The following is a 22841-nucleotide window of genomic DNA, read 5'->3' on the forward strand; positions in this document are numbered from 1 at the left end:
TTTGACCATGAGATCCAGGGCTGATCGATTTTTTTCTGAATCCAAATTGATTGTCAGAAATTATATTCTTAGAGTCGAGAAACCAAGTAAGTCGACGGTGAATTATTTTTTCCAGGGTTTTGCTTAAGCAGCTGGTGAGAGAAATAGGTCTATAGTTTTCAGGAATGGAATGATCTTTTCCTGGTTTCGGAATTGCTATTATATAGGAGTGGTGCCAGGAACTGGGGAAACAATGTTCAAGAAAGATGCGATGAAAAAAGTGAGCAGTGAACAGACCGATTCTTTATTTAAGTGTTGGAGCATTATGTAGTATATTCCGTCGGGGCCTGCAGCACTGTGTTTTGAGCTAGATATGGCTTTCTTGAAGTTCAAGCATTGTAGCGGCTGATTATAAGGTAAAGTACATTTACTCGTAGATCTGAAGTTCAGTTTGGACTTTTCAGCTAATGCTTTGATCTTCTGGAATGATAGATCATATGCTGTTGAGGCAGATAGCTGTGAAAAAACAGTCCCTAGGCATTGGCTATATCTACAGGAGAAGAAAGATCCTGTCCATTCCAGTTCAGAATTGGAGAGGATAATTGGGGAGCTTTGCCACTTAGTTGTTTTATTTTCCGCCATATTATTCTTGAATCAGTATTCTTATTAATCGTGCTCGCAAATCGAATCCAAGATTCTCTTTTAGCTTTCTTCTAATGTGACGGCCTTGGCTCTGAGTCTCTTGTAGTTTATAAGATTGGCGGTGGTGGGATATTTTCGAAACAGATTCCATGCTCGGTTTTTTTCTTTTTTTGCACCTTTGCACTCTTCGTTCCACCAATAGTTTGTGGTTCTATGGGTTGTTGACTGTGATTGTGGAATCGCAGTGCATGCAGCAGCGAGTATTTGTCTTGTGATGTGATCGGTAGCTGTGTCAATAGGACAGGTTTCGATGATCTGTTCATCAAAGGACACTCGGGAGTGAATTTTGCCCAATCTGCTCTGTGAAATTTCCATTTTACATAGTTTTGGGAAATTATGGATTGTGCTGTTTGAATTTTACATATTAGCGGAAAGTGATCACTATTTAGCGGGTTGTCGAGGGCCGTCCACTCAATACTAGGGAAGAGGATCGGAGAGCATATCGAAAGGTCTATTGCAGAAGTTGTACCCGTAGAGAGATGGATGTAAGTTGGCAAGCCAGTAATTTAGTATAATCCAGATTTTGTCTGTCAGCAAGCTGTTCGATAAGTTGTCCTCGTCTATCTGCATTGGGAGAACCCCACAATGGATGGTGTCCATTGAAGTCACCCAATAAACAGATAGGGGTTGGCAACTGCTGAATAAGATCTTCCAGTTCATGGATGGTATAGGACTGATTGGGCGAAAGGTAGATAGAAACAATTGTCAAAGTAATACCAATCACAATACGTGTTGCAACAGCTTCGATGGAGGTTTGTAAAGGAATTAATCTGCAAGGTACTCTGGAGTCTATGAGTATGGCTACCCCTCCGTGAGCATTATTTGTAGCAGTTCTGTCTTTTCTAAAGAGTGCATAATTTTTAACTGAGAGTGACACATGACGTGTTAAATTTGTCTCCTGTAGGCAGATGCCTACGGGATGATAACGATCAATTAACTCGTGGATATCATCAATGTTACTGCGAATCCTCTACAGTTCCACTGTATGATTTGGTGCATTATTTGGTTTTGTTACTTGAGGAAGATTCTGAGTCTTTTTTATTTCCAGGCTGTTTGTGGCGATCGAGTTTCATTTTCTCTTTTCTTGGAAAGTTTGGGCGTCCGGTATCCAAGACATCTTCTGCATGAAGATCTAGGATAGGTTCATTTGGGTCAGCATTGTTATCAGTGTCCATATTTTCTGAAGTGATATTGTTTGTCTTCCTATTTGTAACTGAGTCGGTTTTTGACTTTGAAATATCTGGTGGTCTATGTGGGGTTGCTGGTGGGACTGAGACAGGGGTGTTGTTGGCTCTATCTACTACCTTTTGCTCTTTTGGAGTCTGTTTCATTGATGGTGACAGTATAGATCGGGCCCAATCTGCAATCGACATTGTTGGGGGAACTGATACTTCAGTTTGTGTTGCTGTTGTTTGGTGTTTTTGCATTGCTGCTGCATAGGTGTTCTTAGGTGCGTTAAGCATAATTTGCTTTCTTGCCTCTTGGTATGTGACTTTTCGTTCTACCCTGTACTTTTGGATTTTTTTTTCAGTTTTCCATAGATCGCATGACTTGGAGTAGGCTGGATGCACGCCTTTGCAATTCAGACAGTGCGGTGTTTTGGCGTCACAGTCTGTGTGCGAATGTTCTTTCGACCCACAGTTTGGGCAGGCTGGATCTCCTCGACAAGCCATTTGTGCGTGACCAAATTTTTGACACTTGTAGCATCTTATAGGATTCGGGATAAAGGGTCGTACTCGGCAGTTGAGATAGCCGGCTTTGACACTGGATGGCAAGATAGGTGTTCCGAATGTCAGGATGATGTTGCGGGTGGGAACAAGTTCTCCATCTTTCCTGATCATGATGCGCTTGGCTTGTATTACTTTCTGATGTTTGAGTTCTTGGGCCAGTTCATCTTCTGTTACATTTATCAGATCCCACTCAGCAATTACTCCCTTGGAAGTATTTAGTGTTGCATGAGGGGTAACTTGAATGGGTAGCCCGCCAAATACTGTTAGTTTCAACAGTCTCTCAGAATGTGCACGACTCACTGTTTCTACCAAGAGGTCTCCAGATCTTAGTCTTCTCACCATTTTGGGAGAGCCCGCCACATTTTCCAAACATTTTTGTATAAGAAATGGTGAGAGAGTGCTCATAGATTTGTCCGACAGACTATGTAAGATAAGGAATGATGGGCATTCCTGTTGGTCTGTGTCTGTACGCAGTCGTTTAGACTTTGTTACATCGTGAGAAATTTCATGATCAGCATTGTTGATGGTACTGGATGAGCGCCTAGGCTGCTCAAGCTCTGGGTAATTGTCGTAGTCCATGTTAGGCTCCTTTTTGCCCTGGGAGGTTGACTTTCCCTCCCAAGTTTCCGGCCCCGCCACGGGGAGGCAGGAGCAGTGCCGCAAGGAGGCCAAGCGGTTAGATAAGTTAGTTGGTTAGTAAAATAGAGTAAATATATGTAATTAAAAAGAAAGGTGAGTTTCCTTCCTTGTTCTTACTTGTGATTTTTCAAGTATAGAACTGAATTATAAATGAACTTCCAGTAAAAAACGATATAACTTAATATAAACTTTTATCACTTGGAAAGATCGCTATATATTCGCACTTTGAACGCTTGACCTCGAATTCGCTTGGCACCCGGGGCCGTATTTTGAACGAACAGAGGGGTGAAGTGGAAGTGGGTTTTTTTTTTTTTTTTTTTGGCTGATGCTGCATAAGCTTGCTTTCTTGCATCAAATGCCTCTACTAATGCTAATGCTAAAGATGCATTGCAAGATATTAAGACAAGACAGCAGAAATAATTCAGATATAGCATGGGTTTGTTAAGGGAAAGTCTTATCTGACATATTTGATTGAATATTATGATGTGGTTACAAAGGAACTGGATGCAAAAAAATAATTTTGATATCATATATTTGGATTTCAGGAAAGCTTTTAACACTGTTGTGTATGGAAGACTACTGTACAAATTGGAGCAGAATGGTATCAAGGGTTAGTTACAATGGATAAAAGGATGGTTGAGTGGGAGAAGACAGAAGGTGGTAATTAATGGGTGCTGCTCTTCGTGGACTATTGTTATTAGTGGAGTCTCACAGGGTTCGGTGTTGGGTCCACTGTTGTTTTATATATTTATCAATGATATCGATGAAGGTATATCAGGCTTAGTGTTGAAGTTTGCAGATGATACAAAGGTTAACAGGGTTGTTAATGGTAGTGTGCTACTGCAACAGGATCTAGAAAATTTGGGAAGATGGGCTGAGAAGTGGCAACTGAAGTTTAACATTGACAAATGCAAAGTACTGCATATGGGTATTCATTCAACTCACCTTCAGCAAGTCCACCTCCTAAGCCTAGGCTTATATGTGGATTATGCTTCTTCAGTGATATTATCTTAAGCTGTTCTTAAAAATATATTATAATAATAAAAAATACTATTTAAAATTCAACATCACAACACATCTTAGGAGAGCACTAATCCTCTTAGCCGCAACCAAGAAGGATATAGTGTTAGCTATTGTCGTCTTACATATCCTAATTGGCTGTGTTACTGTCCCCAGCCACGAAGAGGCGGGAACTACTATCTAGCCTTGCTCTCCGTTTAAAAACTAGACTCACAAACTTATTAAAATACCACAGGAGAGCCTTATCCATGAACATGATCCAAAGATCTTGTTGTTCAAGTTTACCTAGACTTATCTCCAATTCATGTCTTAGATCAACATATTAATCACAATGGAGCATAATATGGACACTAGTTTCTTGTAACCCACAAGAACATAAATTATTTTCCACAAGTCCCAACTCATGGAGTCTTTTTGCCAATCCATGTCCAGTAATAAGAAAAGTGGCATGTAGTCCAAATTGCTGTCAAGGATTTGCCCGCACATTTAATATGTCAACTCTCGGTAAATACATATGGGTGACACGTCCTTTTTCACTCGTGTCCCACCTCTGTTGCCATACAGCCATCAGTTCATTTTTAATTCTTGCCTTCTCTTCTTTATAATCAGATCTTGAGTATATCCTATTTAGATCTGGGCAAGAGGAAACTCCCAACACAGTTTTACTGATGTTCTTTCTAGTACAGTATAGTAACGCCGACAAGATGGCCTGCAAATCAGCCAGAAATCGCCCAGCCAAGACCTGCAGAGCATCTGTCGACACTGTTCTGCAGGCCCGTGTTGTGCATAGGAGAGCGAACCTCTACGCTTGGAGCAAGTACTTCTTTTCAACACTATTAGTTATTCGGTGCAACCAAGCCACAGAAGAATATGTGATTATGGGGACAAATACACAGTCATAAAGGAGATTCAGCGCTCTTCCTTTTATCCCCCAATCAGTTCTAATCATTCTTCTCAGCTTGGCATACAGCACTCGAAATTTATTTTTTAAGTACTTCATGTGCTCCAAAAACGCCATCCTCTCCCCTACACACACACCAAGGTACTTTACAGAGGTCACATACCTAATTGTCATATCAAATGCTTTAACAACTGGATTTCTATTCATACTCAGTCGTCCTTTAAGCAGCATCTGTACAGTCTTTGTTTTTGAGATCTGTAACTTATACAATCTGGACCACTCTATCAATTCCTCCATTATTTGAGAGGCACGTGCCTCTAGTTGGGACCTTGCGTTGCCATAAACCAAAATTAACAAATCATCGGCATATGCCACTACATTCACACCAACATGATTTCTTCTCAAAAAGTCATCCATAACTATTGTCCAGGCGTGAGGACCAATCACCAAGCCATGTGGACAACCTCGTTTAACATTCTTTTTACTTCAGTATATTTTGTCCTGATAATTATCTTTCTATTTGAAAAATATTCTTTAAAAACTAAATACAATTTTTCAGAACATCCAATGGTTCTAATCCTGGAAAGGATTCCCTTTCACCAAAGCATGTCGAATGCGCCCTGAAAATCAACAAAAATTCCAAGAACGTAACGCCCCCTCATAGCTCTGAACGTATGTTGTCATCTGATAAATAGCATCCTCTGTAGACTTACCTTTTTTATAACCATACTGGTTATCAGAGGACATTTGATTCTCATCATATTTAATCATCAACCGACTGATACACAGTCATTCATAAGTTTTAGCTATTACAGACAACAATGCTATGGGACAATACGAACCTGCTTCACTTGGTAGTTTATCCGGACTTTTGATAATCAGTTTCAAAAAGGGCCACTCTCCACACCTCAGGGAATGAACCCATCTCCAAGCATTTGTTAAACATCTTGACCATTAAATCGGGTCTTATATTAAAAACTCTTTTCATTATCTTAACTTCTATTAAATAAGGACCGGTCGTCAACCGCCTGTGCAACAGCATCTTGGACCTCTTCCATGGTAAAATTTTGTTCACATATATTGGAACTTTGAGTGGCATTGCCTCGTATCATTTCCTTCTGTTCTTGGCTTAGTTCTTGTGTGCCCATATCAGGAAACAACTCATCCAGGATCATATCCATGGATTCACTCCATCCTAAAGTCTCCATATCTCCTGTTCTAACAGTAAAATTTATAGAATTAAAAATATACTTCTCAGTAATTAATTTAAAAACAGTGTTCCAGGGATCTCTCGAGCCTTTTTCCATCACATACGACTTCCAACAAGTCTGCTTCGAATCATTAATTGCTTTAACATATTTTTTACACAGATTCCTATACGTATTCTTATACAATTCCATCATTTGAATGTCCACCAACCTTCTATACCTTTGAAATCTTTTCCTGGCTTTTCTCAATTCTTTCTTCATTTGTTGTAAATTTCTATTCCACCATATTACAGGTCTGGATACAAGCTTTTTCTTTTTCATTGAAAAGTTTGAAGCTCCATAAACTATGGCCTGAAATTTACATACAAATTCTTCAGGACTTAGTAAATCCCAAATTATTTCATTTACTTTGTCATTGAAGGCCAGATCAAAACCTTCCCAATTAACTGTTTTAATAGGAAACCTTTCTGCTTCCTTTATTTGCTGTATTTTCTCTATCTGACTCAATTTAAACAAAATACCATTATGATCACTTGTAGTTAAGTAATCAACTACTTTCCAGTCATATATCTTATCAAGAATTGACACGGTACATACTGTAACATCTATATAGGATTGCCCATGTACAGAGCTATATGTTGGTATATGGCCAGGAATATTGACAACCACCATACCAGAGGTAGATAGGAAGTCCTCAAGGATCTCACCTCTATCATCAGACTCCGCACTACCCCATAGTACAGATTAAGAATTAGAGTCCATTCCAACAACTATATGGCCACCTTGAAGTACGTCCTTTATCTTCTCCAAGTAATTAATATAAGGATTTATATCAACCGAGTGCTGACAGTATAATGAGATCATATACACTCTACCAATTGCTCCAATAACTTCAGCACATATCATATTTTCATTGGATAGAGTTGTGATCTTAGTAACTACAAGATCGTTTCCTCTCACTACTATCGCAACATTCGGACTTTTCCGTCTGACAAAATCCCGTAATTACTTGGATATCCCCGTACTTCGTAAGGCTCCTGCAATAGACTTATGTCAATACCCTTCTTTTCCATTTCCAAATGTATTTGAGCTGCTCGCCTTTGCTCGTTGTGCATTTAATTGCAACACACTAAGTTTTTCAGCCATAACTGATCTTATTTTTATATAATTCCAAAGCTCTTTTGTACTCAGGGCAATCCTTATCAGCAGCAGTGTGATCACATTTTCTGCTTCTTTTTTTACAGTTACAGCAGACTGGTCCCTCTGCCTTATTTTTACAGTCCCTGTATGCATGGCCCTTCTGGGCACAATGTCCACATACAGCTTCTCTTTTACAATACTTAGATACATGACCAAATCCTAAGCATTTGTAACACTGAGCCACAGAGAATATTTCTTTGTATTTATATGCCATCCAATCGGCATATATTCTTTCTTTCTGTCTTATTATATTCAGAAGCCTCGATCTAACCTCCAATATCCAATTTGACACATTGCCATTCTTGACACTATTTATAGAGACTACTTCAACATTTTCACTGAATTCTTTCCTAGAAACCCCATATTCTTTACAAATTTTAATCGAAACCTGCTCCAGAAAATCATCTTTTTGAATGTCCTTTTCAATGTCAAAAACCACAATTCTAGGATGAACAACCTTTGGAATAACATATTTTAATCCAACTTCTTGTATCTTCGAACATCCTCTTATCCTCTTAATATCGTCCTCCACCTCCAACACAATCCCGCAGTCTCATATTGTTCTTATATTTTTTACTTTCACTTCTTTCAGAACTGGTCTAAGTTGTGAAAGAAGTGAAAAAGCTTGTCTTGAATCTTTCATCTACTGCTTTAATCAATACACACTTTGATGATTTTTTGGTATCTTTCACTGGTTCTTGAGCTACATAAGCATAGCTTTTCTTTTTTTCTTTCCCTCTAACTTTTCTTTTAATAACAAGTTTTCTATGTGAACATCCATAGCCTTCATTTCCAAGATACCGCATAGTTCGAAGATTGTTTTCATAGCTGTTGTGGGAACTTTATTTTGCGTATCATGTAAGTAGGTCCTAAGCCTACCTCTTGTTTCTTTAACATATTCCAATCCTTCGTACTTGGATCTTTCTTTGCTCCCATCAGTTCTTCTTTTCTTATGAGAACCAGTTTTCTTTGCACTTTCCTGATTATTCTTTTCAACACTATTACCAGTTCTTGCTTTCCTTTTCTTTGTTTCACCGTGACTTTGTGATTTCTGCTGGGAAGTTGAGAGAGAGGAGGACCTAAGATGTGGAGGAGTCCGTAACAGTGTTCTTCCAATAAAAACCTGTGTCTTTGACAATTCTTGGACTTGATTAGACGGAACTTTTCCGGTCTCCATCTTTTCATCATCTGTGGCCTCAGATATTACTTACGCCAGTTCTTCTTCAGTTGACGTTGAATCTGATTCTTCTATACTTGCCATGTATACAATAAAAAACAACTATTTACAATTTAAAAGTTAAGTCTCAACAATGAGAAATAACAACTATATACAATATATACACAGCTCAAGAGTCCTGCACAATGAACATTGAATAAACACAGCTGCTGAATGAACTTATTAAAAAATCTCCGAAATCTATCAGAAACCAATAAAAACCGTCCACAACCCAAGTTAAACGGGTTTTGGTACCAGGAACAAAATCAAGGGCACGGAAATGCTCTTAACGAGCTCTCCAAAATCCCAAATCTAACAATCAATTTAGCCCATTTAGCCAGCCGGGGAATTCTCCCCGACTGCCCACCCCAGAGTACGAGGAAGTAGGACTAGCTAAACAGGCCTTGGCAAACTGTACTAGTAAATAAACAAGAAAGCAAATTAACTCAATTCACAATCAAATCTATATATCACTCGGATAACTCGCACTATATGCACCCCAGAATACCCCCTGGGGCACTGCATATGGGTAGAAGTAACCCCAGAGAAATGTACCAACTTGTGGTACTACACTTTGGTAGAATAGGAGACTCCGTAGCCAGGTGAGAAGGAGCAGCAGTGCGTAGCACACGCTTCTTGATTAGACTGGGGTTCGAGCCCATCACCAGAAAATACAAGGATGAGGAAAGAACAGGGAATGACCACCGCATATTCCCGGAGCAATATGGCCTTAGTTGCTAATGCTCCCAAATAACAACAGAGTGGTAGAAAATGAAAGACCTGGGAGTAATTGTGCAGTCAGATATGAAGTTTTCTGAGCAATGCAGACAGGCTGCAAGGGCAGATCATGGGGTTTTGTCAATGATATACAGGAATTTTGCTAGCAGGGAAAAGGAGGTGATTGTCCCTCTGTATAAAGCAATGGTCAGGCCATGCCTTGAATACTGCGTACAGGTCTGGAGGCCTCATTTTAGGAAGGATGTAGATTTTTTCTTGAGCATATACAGAGAAGGCCATGTACAGAGAAGACAAGATTGGTGAGAGGAATAAAGGGATCCTCTTACCAAGAGAGGCTTAAGTTCTGAAATTGCACCGGCTGGAGACTAGGCACAGGCACCTTGTTATTGTTATTTGGTTTTTTTTTTTTTTTAGGAGCATTAGCAACTAAGACCATATTGCGCCGAAGCGTGTGCTACGCACTGCTGCTCCTTCCCACCTGGCTACGGAGGTGCCGCACCGGCACCTGCGAGGTGATCTGACTGAGGTGTATAAGCCCTTGAATGGGTTGAGCACGCTGAATTCTGATGGGATTCTTCCACTTGTTCAGATTATGAACCTAAGGGGGCATAAATTCAAATTGAGGAAAGACAGATGTAGAATAGTTTTTTGTTGTTGATTGGTTTTTAGGAGCATTAGCAACTAAGGCCATATTGCTCCGGGAATATGCAGTGGTCATTCCCTGACCTTTCCGCATCCTCTGTATTTGGTGGTCATGGGCTCGAACCCCGGTCTAATCAAGAAGCGTGTGCTATAAACTGCTGTTCCTGCCCAACTGGCTACAGAGGCACCTGTAGAATAGATGTGCGGAAATTTGCCTTTAGCCAGCGGGTGGTTAATTGCTGGAACAAATGTCCATCTGTTGTTGTAGAAGTTGATAGGTTAAATAAATTTAAGGAAGAACTGGACAAACATTTAGAGGGAATTGTTTAGTTTTTTTTTTTTTTTTTTTTTTTGGCTGATGCTGCATAAGCTTGCTTGCTTGCATCACATGCCACTACTAACTACTACCAGGTTTTGTACGTTGTTTTTTTTTTTTTTTTTTTTTTTTTTTTTTTTTTTTTCAATATATTCTCCTCTCAGGCCCCATTTCTATCTGTAATGCAATCATTCATATCTTAATTTAATCATCTACTCATGTACAATGATTTAAGACCTGAAAAATATGCTGACATAACCTCTTCACTTCTTTGGTATTTTTAACCATGCAAGTGAAATTATAAGTTTAGAAACAAAAATAAGTCTGATAGAGTCAGATGTTGTAAATTAGATTAGTGTGGCAGCAATTAGTACCCATACTGGTACAAATTTAGTCATTATGAATGCTGATATCTAAATAAGAACACTTGGTGAAACAAAACACCTTCTGTCAGCATTCTTTTTCTTTTAGATTAGATATAATCTCAAAATTGACATAATCACATTGAACACCTACTATATTTTTACCTGTTAGGACAGAGTCCATAATTATTATCCCTTTAAAATCCATAAAAGGGGATCAGATTGAGTAGATGTAAAAAGCTGTGTGGCTAAAGCACCTCTAATAATTTTAAATCCTTTGACAGAATGTTTTGCATTAATTCAAAAGAGATAATTATAGTCACACTATTTTTTGTGAATGATGACTGAGTCTGCCATCATATTCGTGTACAGCAGGGACCAGCAACTTACAGCTCGCAAGCCACATGCAGCTCTTTGAAAATGTAACTGCAGCTCTTTAACTTTTAGCTCACATGAAGCACAATTTAAAATGGAGTTAGAAGACTTAAAAATCAAGGACATGTGGAGTGCAAGACTAAAATGCCTTAAAACTGAAATTGAGGATTTCGAGAGGCAAAAGACTGTCCTTGCAATTCTACACAAATGGACAGTGATAGACGAGTTGAAAATGCAAGACCAAATTGTGTTTGATGCGCGGAGTAGCTTACTGGACTCATAAAAATTTTAAAATATTTGAGTTAAGACTTTTCTCAGTTTTTGGTTCAACATATTTCTACAAGAAAATATTTTTGAACATGAACTATTTTAAAAATAAATCAAGAAACCGTCTGAACAATGCGAGTCTCTCAGCATGTTTAAAGATGAAAATTATGGCGTACTCGCCTGATGTTGAGAGAATAGCTCAAGTCCAGCAGCAAAAGTCACATTAATTTGTACCTAATTGGATGTTTGTTACGTTTTTTTTCAGTATTAATAAATGATATTTGCATATATATTTCATAATATATATATATATATACACACACACAAAATATATATATTACAAATTATGTAATATATTTTTTTTTTAATAAAACACACTCTCTTCCATTTCTTATAAAAACTTCCTCCCCTCCTCAAGCTGAGGCTCTTCGGATTCCCTTTTTTTTAAAATTATATCAAAAATGGCTTTTCACTCAAAAAAGGTTGTCGATCCCTAATGTACATCATCAGTGTTTTTCTAGGTAATTAGCTGTTACTGGTCACCTAATGCAAAGAACACCTTCGATGCCACCCACCCCACCCCAATTTGAATTCCAGGGCCAACTTTTCTACAATGGCATATGATGGAGGGGATGCACCCAAAGCATAAACCACATCCATCATTGATTTCTTTTGGCACTGAACCCTTCATTTGTAGGCATTTAAAACCAATGGGTTCCAATTAGTGGGTTCACATTTCTTTACACAAAGAAATAAAAAGTGCATTTGCAATTTGTGTGATCATTTCTAAGTGAGGTTTTAAAGGTCCAAGCAAACTAAATACGATGGTATCTTTACTCTTTTTCTGATGTATCTTTACTCTTTACTCTTTTTCTTTACTCTTTTTTGTGGTTACACAACAAATGTGCAGAAATTTGTTTTGAAACAGAGAATTATTGATTTCTGATATAAATTTCCATCTGGCATTGTTTGAAGTAGGTAGCCAAAATAAATTTAAAATACTAGGAAAACTAATCCACTGGGATACTTAAGTTATGACATTTCTCTTAGAAGAGTGCACAAAACGATATTCTCTACAAGTATTTAGTGTTTATTATTTTATTTTTTTCCAATCCTTTGGCTTTAAACTTAGTAAGTATTCTGACATTAGTGGATGGCAACACCAACAGGATCATGGCCTCTCTATTCAATTGTATGGCATGGTTTTGTTTACTGAAGCATTGTTGTTTCTTAAGCTCTCACAGATGAAATCCATCTCATAATTTCTGGAAATTAATATTTAATATTATTAGGTGATATTACTTTTGGTTTTTTAATATCAAAGTTATGTAAGTTACAGGTAAGATGGTAGAATTTGGTCTGCTCTGCATGTACACCCTTTGAATTTGTTACCTACAGTCCACAATTGTTTTACCATAGCATTCATTTTAATACCAAACAGTATGGTGTTCAATACTGAGTCTAGAGGGTCTATCTTTCTGGAGTTTAATTTAAAATAAAATGTACAAAGTCTCACTTGGAAAGTAATATTGCTAAAATTTTGAATATTTAAAGATAGTCCATTGGTTCCAAAATAAATGTATATATATATTTTTTTTAAATTTATTTATTTTATTATTATTATTATTTTTTTAAAACACTAAACAGGACAGGTATTAGAACTTAAAGTACTTAGTACTGTGCATGGACTGAAGGTCAAGAAGATACTTTGATATTAGACTTGAATTTCTAAAGATTGAAACTTTCAGAAAATACAGACGAAGGGAAGTTATTCCAGAAAATGGAAGCTGAAGGAGTAAATGAGGAAGAAGAAAATTTGGTTCTGTGAGTTTGAAGTTGGACAGTGAAAGGATGTTGACTGGTGGAGGCACATGTTCAGACTGGTTTGGAAGAAAGAGGGAGGAACTATACAACCCAATTCAGAAGAAAAATGCCAACGGAAGTATCTATAGAAAAGGCAGGCAAAAGAAACAATGTCCACGAGAAGTGGACAGACTTTGTAAAAGATGGGTCATTAATTATGTATTAATTAACCTAACTAGCCTCTTTTGAATGGAGTCAAAAAGCCTGAGAAAAGTAATGTGAGTATTGCCCCAGATGTGGGAACATGGGTCAGATTTGAAATTTGTACAAAGAGAGAGTAGCTGTTTAGAAGAAAAGATGTTGTTGTTGTGATGGGGGTTTAATGGCGCACGAGCTGCTGGGGCTATAGTGCGCCTATTCATAGGAAAATGATAAAATTCAAATTTCTGATAGAATCAATTTATGATTTATTACAGTGATGTTTTAGAATTTATCATACAATCCAATTTTTTTCAAAAACGAGAAGAATTCGTTGATGTTTGCATCGTCACCTATAATATTTTTTAATGTCTTCGGTTCCGGAAGATTTTTTAGGGAAAGGAGGATGGATATTCTGTCCTGATCGTAGTGAGGGCAGTCAATGAGAATGTGTTTGACTGATAAGTGCGAGGAACAGTGTGGACAATGAGGAGGATCCTCTCCTGTAAGTAGGTGAAGGTGTGTCAGATATGTATGTCCTATCCGCGCTCGTGCAAGCACTACTTCTTCTCTGCGTACTGTTTTGGTGCTAGAGCGCCAAAGTTGTGGATCCTGTTTCAACTGATAAAGTTTATTATTGCTTTGGGTGTGCCATAGCTCTCTCCACAGTGCAAGACATGTTGCTTGTATGATATTATTATAGTCATAGATTGGAATAGGATCATGGGTTAAATCATAAGTTGATGGATTTTTGGCAGTTTTGTCAGCCAGTTCATTCCCTTTTATCCCCGAATGGGCTGGGATCCAACAAAAGGTCACTGATTGATGACGTTCTTCAATTTTTAATAAGAGGCTTCTGATTTGGTTTAAAATAGGATGAACCTTGTAAGAAAAGTTCTGTATTGCTGTAATTGAGCTTAGAGAGTCAGTGTATACAATATATTTTAGAGATGGGTAGCGATTCAGGTTTTCTAAAGCTAACTTTATTGCATGAAGTTCTGCAGAGAAGCTGCTATACTCAGGTGGAAGGGAAGCAGAAATGATTGTAGAGGGAAATACTGCTGCTGCTCCAGCGGCTGAATGTGATTTGGAGCCATCAGTATATATTGGCAATAAATTAGCATATTTCTGAATATGGCTTGCATGGAGTTGTTTCACGTTGAGTGACGGTAGAAGATTCTTTCCCCATTTTTGAAGATAAGTATCACAAGTTAATTGTGGAGGAGGTGTCCAAGGTGGGTGAGGGCATTTCACTACATCTAGCCTGTTGACATTAGGAATATTCCAATTCTGTGCTACTTCAATTAGGCGTAAGCCTGCCGGTCTTATTTTACTGGGTTTATTTCTATAAAGGTTTTGCAGTGGTGGATTAAAGAGATATGGCCCAATAGGATGCTGACAGCAACTTTGTATTCGGGCTGCATACTTAAGAAGTAGTGCTTTCCTGCGGAGACAAAGAGGGGGCTCATGTGCTTCAATGTATAAACTGTGGGTAGGAGATGTTCTGAATGCGCCAAGGGCAATCCGCAATGCACTATGCTGTATAGGGTCCAACCAGCGTAGTGTACTCTTTCGAGCAGAATCGTAGATTGGAGCACCATAATCCAAACGGGATCTGATCAATGCTCTATATAATAGAAGCAAAGATGTACGGTCTGCTCCCCAAGACATTGCAGATAAAGCTCTGAGTATGTTCAGTTTTTTGAGGCAGGAAGTACGCAGCGATTTAATGTGATCTAAGAAATTTAATTTTCTGTCAAGGATTAATCCCAAGAATCTGATATTGTTGGACACTGGAATGGTAAAATTTGACATCTGAAGTTCAGGATCTGCATGCATTTTTCGTTGATTACAAAAGTGGATTGCAACAGTTTTCTGCTGAGATAGACGATAGCCATTGAGTCCTGCCCACCTTTGGACCTTATTCAAGGATAACTGTAGTTGCCGCTCAATGGATCTCATATTCTGAGAATGGCAAGATATGGAGAGATCATCCGCATAAAGATAGGTCTCAACTGTATTTGGAAGTTCCTTTGTGATAGAATCAATTTTAAGGGCAAAGAGGGTTGCACTCAATACTGAACCTTGTGGCACTCCCTCTTCCTGTAAGAATGTCATAGAAAGCGAGTTGTGGTATCGAACTTGGAACGAACGAGTCTGGAGAAAGTTCCTGATGAAAATAGGAAGGTTGCCTCGTAGACCAAGGGCATGGAGGTCGCTGAGAATGCCATGACGCCAGGTAGTGTCAAATGCCTTCTCTATGTCTATGGACACCAAAACGAGATGTTCATTTTTTACGAAGGCATTGCGAATTGCAGACTCTGCCTTGATCATGAGATCTAAGGAGGACCTGTTCTTACGAAAGCCATGCTGATTATTACTCATTAGATGTTGTGCTTCGATGGCCCATGCAAGTCGATTATGAATAATTTTTTCAAGTAATTTTCCGAGGCAACTGGAGAGGGAAATTGGTCGGTAATTGTATGGAATTGTAGGGTCTTTTCCAGGTTTCAAAAAGGCAAGGACTGTGGCATGATGCCAAGAGCTGGGATAAATGTTTTCCATAAATATCCGGTTATAATAGACCAGCAGTATTTGTAAATTTCTGTCACCAAGGTTTTGTAACATAATGTAAGAGATTCCATCTGGTCCAGCGGCACTGTTGCGTGTTGTTTTAATGACATGTATAAGTTCATGATATTGAAGAGGCTGATTATATGGAAAGAAAACTGAGGTTCGAAAGTTGATGGCTCGTTGTTCAGTCTTGGTCTTTATTTTCTGGAAATCCGGAGAGTAATTTGATGCCGCAGAAACTTCGGCAAAAGTTTTTGCCAAGGCATTTGCAATGTCTTGAGGAGCAGATAGTTCTTGCCCATTCCATGAAAGAATTGGTGAAGGGGTGGTTGGAAATTTTCCGGAAATCTGCCTGATTTTCTTCCATATTAACCTGGAGTTAGTGTTCCTGTTTATGGTAGATGCAAACCGAATCCAAGAATTTTTCTTTGCTTCTCTTTGAGTGCGACGTGCTTTTGCTCTTAGTTTCTTGTAATTGATAAGATTAGCTGTGGTTGGGGATCTACGGAATAAATTCCATGCTTTATTTTTTAACTTCTTAGCTATTGTGCATTCTTGATTCCACCAATAGTTAAGGTGCCGTCGGGATTGGGGATTCGACAATGGAATTGAACATTTAGCTGCAGATATTATATGTGAAGTGATATACTCTGTGGCTTCATCTATTGACTGTGTTCGTATATATTGTTCATCCAGGGTGACTACTGATTGAAATTTGACCCAGTTGGCTTGAGAGAACTTCCATTTCCTGCAGGGTTTGACTGTTGGTGGCTGTGCAGTGAGCAGATCACAAATAATCGGAAAATGATCACTGCTTAAGGGGTCATCTAAAACAGACCATTCTATGATTGGAAACAGATTCGGGGAACATATTGATAGATCAATTGCAGAAATTTGTCCAGTTGGTAATTGTATGTAAGTGGGTGCGCCAGTATTAAGAACAGTAAGGTTTTGCTTGTCTAGAAAAGTTTCAATTAGGCGGCCATGTGTATCTAATTTTGTTGATCCCCATAAGGGATGGTGGCTATTGAAATCACCCAACATACAGACAGGGGGTGGTAATTGCATTAGCAGGTTTTCCAGATCTTGGTAAGAGAAGGTATGACTTGGTGGGAGATAGACTGATGCTAGTGTTAACGCAATCTGAGTTATCAAGCGTACGGCTACAACTTCAATTGTAGTTTGCAAAACAATTTGCTTGGTAGGGATCTTTTAGCTGACCAAGATGGCCACGCCCCCACGGGCAGCATTTGAATTATTACGATTGTGCCGATAGATGGCATAGTTCTTTATGTTGGTGGAAATTTGCGGAGTTAGATAGGTTTCCTGTAGACAGAAACCAACTGGAGAATAGCGGTTAATTAAGACTTGAATATCGTTAAGGTTGCTACGAAATCCTCTACAATTCCATTGTAGAATGTAAGGCATTATTGATGTTTAGTAGAAGAAGCTGCTTCTGACTGTTTTTTTTGATGTGACTGTCTTGTGACGTTCAGGCTTTGGTTTGTCTTTTTTTGGGAATAATGGTCGACCGGTGTCCATTTCTTCTTCCGCATATATTTCTAAGATCGGTTCTTCTTGTCTGGATGATTCAATAGTATGCATAGATGTTTCTTGGATATTCTTTTTTAAATTTGAGTTACGATTATTCGATATAGAAGAAATCACTGGGGGAGGAGAAGGAGATGTAGCTGGTACTGTAAGTGCAGTATTACTTGCCTGGTTCAACTGTTTCGGGACATTGGACTGTTGCTGAGAGAGAACAGTCCGAGCCCAGTCAGAGATTGAGGTGGTTGAAGGGACGGTAACATCAGTTTGGGTGGCTACTGATTGATATTTTTGCGCAATATTGGCGTACGTACGTTTATTTATAGTGGGAGTGAGTAATTTCCGTGCTTCTTGAAAGCTTACTTTATTTTCTATCTTATATTTTACGATTTGCTTTTCGGTTTTCCATTTGTCACATGTCCTTGAGTAGGCAGGATGGTTTCCTTTACAGTTGGGACAAGTCATTTCTTTTGCCAAGCAGTCACTTTGGGTGTGGTCAGCGGACCCACAATTAGGACAAACCTGGTTTCCTCTGCACGCCGTTTGAGAGTGGCCATACTTCTGGCACTTAAAACATCTCAATGGGTTAGGAATATATGGTCTAATGCGGCAGAGTAAGTAGCCTGCTTTTATCGATGATGGTAGGTTTGGCGTGTTAAAAGTTAGAATAATATTCCTTGTAGGTGTGAGTATATTTTCTCTTTTCACCATAATTCTTTTCACAGCAATGACACTTTGATCTTGAAGCTCTTGTGTTATCTCCTCCTCCGTGACATTCAATAGATCCCAGCTGGATATAACGCCCTTAGATGTATTTAGGGTAGCATGGGGAGAAACTTTTACTGGAATTCCAGCAAAGCTTGTAAGTTTTAGCAGTTTCTCTGAATGTTTACAATTTACTGTTTCCAATAGAAGGTCACCTGATTGTAGCCTCTTGACTGTCTTAGGAGATCCTGCCAGACTTTCCAGGTGTTTCTGGATAAGGAACGGAGAGAGCTTACTCAGAGGTTGATCTGCAAGAGAGTGCATTATAAGGAATGTAGGATAAATTGTCGCTGAGGAAGTGGTTTTCAACCTTTTGGGTTGCGACATGTTATGGTCAATGTCTATCTCTGGCCGAGAGCTTGTCGGCTCTAGAGGCGGAAACGTATTTTGGTCCATGCTTGCTCCTTTTGGCCCTTGGCAGATTAGCTTTTCTGCCAAGATTTCCGGCCCCGCCACGGGGAGGCAGGAGCAGTGCCCGGTGTGACCAAGCGTAAAGTAGTAAGTGTTAGTAAAAGATACAAGAAAAATAAAGAAAGGTAACTTTTCTTTCTCGCTCTGTACAAGTACTTTTGTAACAGTAGCTGATTTTAAATAAATAAATTTAAGGGCAGGAACTTAATATAACTCTAAATCGCTTTTGAATAATCACACTTTAATCACAGAGAAAACGCTCGATCACAATCGCTTGGCACCCGGGGCCAGAAGAAAAGAAACTATGACAGCAAAATTTGTGATGTGCTTATGTCAAGAGAAATTAGAAGTCAGAGTATCTCTAATAATCTTATCCAGAAATCTGAATGTCATTGAAAATAAACATAGTAGCACAAGAATCTTTTTTGTGAGATATAAGACAGGACTGAGTTTTAGAAGGATTGAAATTAACTTTGCCCCACTGGAGAACAGCATTTAGGGATTTGGAAGTGGTCAAAGCGTGGTGGTAGAAGTTGAAGCTGTTTGTGCAGGGCAAGGTTTCTCAAACTATACTATCATCAGCAAAACTATGGATAGGATTTCCACACAATGGATTAAGATCATTAATACACAAGAGGAAAAGAGTGAGAGAAAGAACTGAACCCTGGACAACACCAGCTTTAATGGAGAAGTTAGAAACCAGAGAGCCACCTAATATCATGCACAGTGAGCAGTCAGAGAGAAAACTGGATTGCCAATTACATAAGATACAAACTTATTTAGAAGATCCTTATGCAAAAAACAATCAAAAACCTTTGAAATGTCAAGAGCAACTGCTTGAATTTCAACAAACTTTACCACTGAATTCTGTCCACAGTTGGATAACATGAGCAAATATATTACCAGTGGATCAACGCTGCCAAAATTCACACTGGCAATCATTAATCAGGTGGAAGGATCCTAGATAGTTTAGGAGTTGGCGGTTAATAGACTTCTCACTACACTGAAAAGGGGTAGACGGAAGTGCAATGGGATGATAACTGGATGGGATGGATTTGTCACCCTTTTTAGAACTGACTGGATAGGAGCAAATTTCCAAGCAGCTGTAGCCTCAAAATATAAGGAAGATTGGATCTCATCATGATGCCCATCATATCCTCAAAACCCATCAATCACATTGCATGATGGAAGAGATGGGAGGGTGCCTGAGTTTTGTTCTGGAGACTAAACATGGGTTTCAACACTCTTCAAGCCTCCAATAAGCAAAAGTGGTAGTAATGCTGTCAATGGCATGCTGGCACTGATCTGACTTGTAGATCTCCTACCCCAGTGAATGAGTCACATCAATATGGTGATGCAGTTAACAAGAAATATGCCTGTAGTGTGTTCACAGGCCAATTTGCTAGATGCATATAAGCTGAATAACTTTACTATTCTGTTGGTTATTTGAATTGTTCCAGAATTTTATGACATTCCAGTTGATTGAGAAATCAGTATCCTGAGAATCACATAAACTTCCCTTAAATGCATTTTTTTTGACAACATTAAAGTCCAACAATGAAAAATTAACAAATAATATAATAATTTTAAAATATTATATAAATTTTTATCATACTTACAATAACTCCTGCTGCAGCTGCTCGGATTCGTGCTATCAAGTTCTGCATCTGATTGAAGTTTTGAAAATATTCCATGATTTCAGTATGAAACCGATGCGTATGTATATAACGAACTGATGACATCTGACACTGAATATGCATGTCATATTCTCTTACTAAGTCAGGATCAGGATTCCCATGTCTACATTAAAAGTTTAAAATTTATGATTTACAGATTAAAGAATTGAGGAGCAGGCTAACAGAGTACTACAGATAAAATAACTACTTTATAATTTGTTACTACATGCATGGAATTAGAATAAAAAACTAAATTTGCATTTCTTTCGGCTCAAGTACTACTGTCACAGGTAGACATTTGAAGACTGGATTGGGAGAAAAATGGAATTTTGCTGCCTATATAATGTGTTCCTTTGCAGTTGGTTGTAATGAATTATATGCATGAGATTACCCAATTTGTAGCTGGGCTGCAATTAACATGCTAGGAACTGCATATGCAATTGCTAGCATATGGTCAAGCTGAGGGATATTAGAAGGCAAGCTGGAGTGAGAAATAAAAAGACCATTGTTAAAGAAGATCGGGAATACAGTGTAATTGCAGTCCAAGTTTTTATTATTATTGCTATTATTTATATAGCAGAATGGCATTTATGGCCATATTGGGGTGCTTGTATTATGCCTGTAGTGTGTTCACAGGCCAATTTGCTTGTCGTGAAGACTGAAACCCTCTATGCAGACAAAGTAAAAAGTAGTTATCTGAGCAGATCAAGATGCTTACAGAATATGGAAGCAAGTAAGGTACATGTATACAGATGCACCGTAAGACTCTTGTAGATTCTATCATGGTGGAGTCTGGTAATGTGTGTTCAAAAAAAATTGCATACAGTATTTCTACAATGCCTTGAAGTGTACCGTATTTGCCTTATATAACTTTTTCAATTGTGATGTGCCCAAAATAGTCTAGATTACATTCTCAGTTAAGCTGGTATACACGTCTTTTGGCTGTGATGAGGAAGGTACATAAGGGGGTGGAGGGACAACTAGTAAGATCCTTGGAGTTCCTGTAAAGGTGCTAAAATTTTTTTTACATTCTGCAGATCGTCAGTAATATAAGATATTTATCAGAAGATGATATTCTGTTCAAGTCAACCTAGAAGTAGAATTGAGGTGGGAAGGGAAAAAAAAGGAGCCTAAATCTTCAGAAACCACTTAGTGGCTAAATGATGTCAATGAATAGGACTGATATATTACATATTACATTCACAGACTGCTCAGGAGCAAGATATCAATGAGGAATATTACAACTTTCTGAAAGTGTAAAGCCCAAGAAACCTATAGGTAAAAGGAAATTCAAAGAAGACACAATTAGTCAGGAAACACTTGTCGTGATGAACCGAAGACGACAAATGAAGAGCAAGATAAACACTGACAAGGACAAAATTGAGTATACTGAGTTATACAAAGCCATTAGAAAGAGATTCAGGGAGGACATAAAAAGATTTAACACAAGAAAAGTAGAACAAGCATTAAGGGAAAACAAAGGACTTAAATCAGCAACCACTGAGCAGTAATACAGAAAGACAAATGATACTGAAACTGAAGAATAGTGATGGTGTACTTATAAATAGCAGAGAAGGCATAATTCAAATAGCAGAAGACTACTATAGAGAATTATAGAAAGAGTGAAGGAATGATGCCAGCAGTGGGGAAGATGGATCACAAATTAGTAACACATACAACATACCTGATCTCCTTCCTGATGAGGTAGAACATGCATTGAAGAAAATGAAGAATCAGAAAGCCCCTGGGGGAAGATGAAGTTACTGTAGAGTGGTTAAAATTGGGAGGAAGAAACATGACACAAAAACTGGCAAGACTCGTCACAAAATGCATTAGAAAAGGTGTGATGCCTAAGGAGTGGAATAATGCAATCATAGTTTTGCTGCATAAGAAAGGAGATAAATCAGAAATTGGAAATTATAGACCAATTAGCTTGTTATCCCACATCTACAAGTTACTCACAAGGGTCATTACTAACAGATTAAAAAGAATACTTAATGAGAATCAACCGAAAGAGCAAGATGGCTTTAGGACAGGATTCTCAACTATGGATCACCTTCACGTAATATCAGAGCTAATGGAGAAAGCAAATGAATATAAAACACCATTATGCCTGGCATTCATTTGTGGATTATGAAAAGGCAATTGACTCCATACAGCATAAGGCAATGTTTCAGGCACTGAAGAAAATATATGAGAACACTACCTCCTTTATTAGACTAGACAAAGACAGTAGAAAATTTAAAACTGAGAAAGGAGTTCGACAAGAAGACACAATATCTCTGAAGCTGTTTACAGCTGCCCTTGAGGAAGCTTTCAGAAGATTAGACTGGTCCCAGAAAGGAGTCAATGTGAACGGAGAGTGCCTAAACCATTTATGTTTGCAGATGACATTGTGGTCATAATTTAAAGATCCCAAAGATTTAAAGGAAAATCTTAATCAGTTATGCACAGTTAGTAAGGATTTTGGACTAAAGATGAATAAGACTAAAACCAAAGTAATGATGAACAAGTATGCCACAGAAAGGGATATAATGATTGAAGGAGCAGCAATTGAAAAGGTGGAGACAT

At 38.4% G+C, this 22841-nt stretch overlaps 1 protein-coding gene across 6 annotated transcripts in view; it reads right to left on the reverse strand.

Annotated features, from left to right (window-relative positions):
• LOC150079291 (intermembrane lipid transfer protein VPS13D-like) overlaps positions 1-22841 on the reverse strand; it is a 1618665-nt gene that overhangs the window by 864727 nt on the left and 731097 nt on the right. For all 6 annotated transcript variants that reach the window (XM_090383928.1, XM_090383929.1, XM_090383926.1 and 3 more), the window contains one exon: positions 20214-20394. In XM_090383928.1, coding sequence (XP_090240054.1) covers positions 20214-20394 — 181 coding nt within the window. The remainder of the gene's footprint in view (positions 1-20213; positions 20395-22841) is intronic.

This window comes from Mastigoproctus giganteus, chromosome 10 (assembly GCF_048544385.1).
Source record: "Mastigoproctus giganteus isolate SK-2022 chromosome 10, ASM4854438v1, whole genome shotgun sequence".
NCBI classification, from domain to species: Eukaryota; Metazoa; Arthropoda; class Arachnida; order Uropygi; family Thelyphonidae; genus Mastigoproctus; species Mastigoproctus giganteus.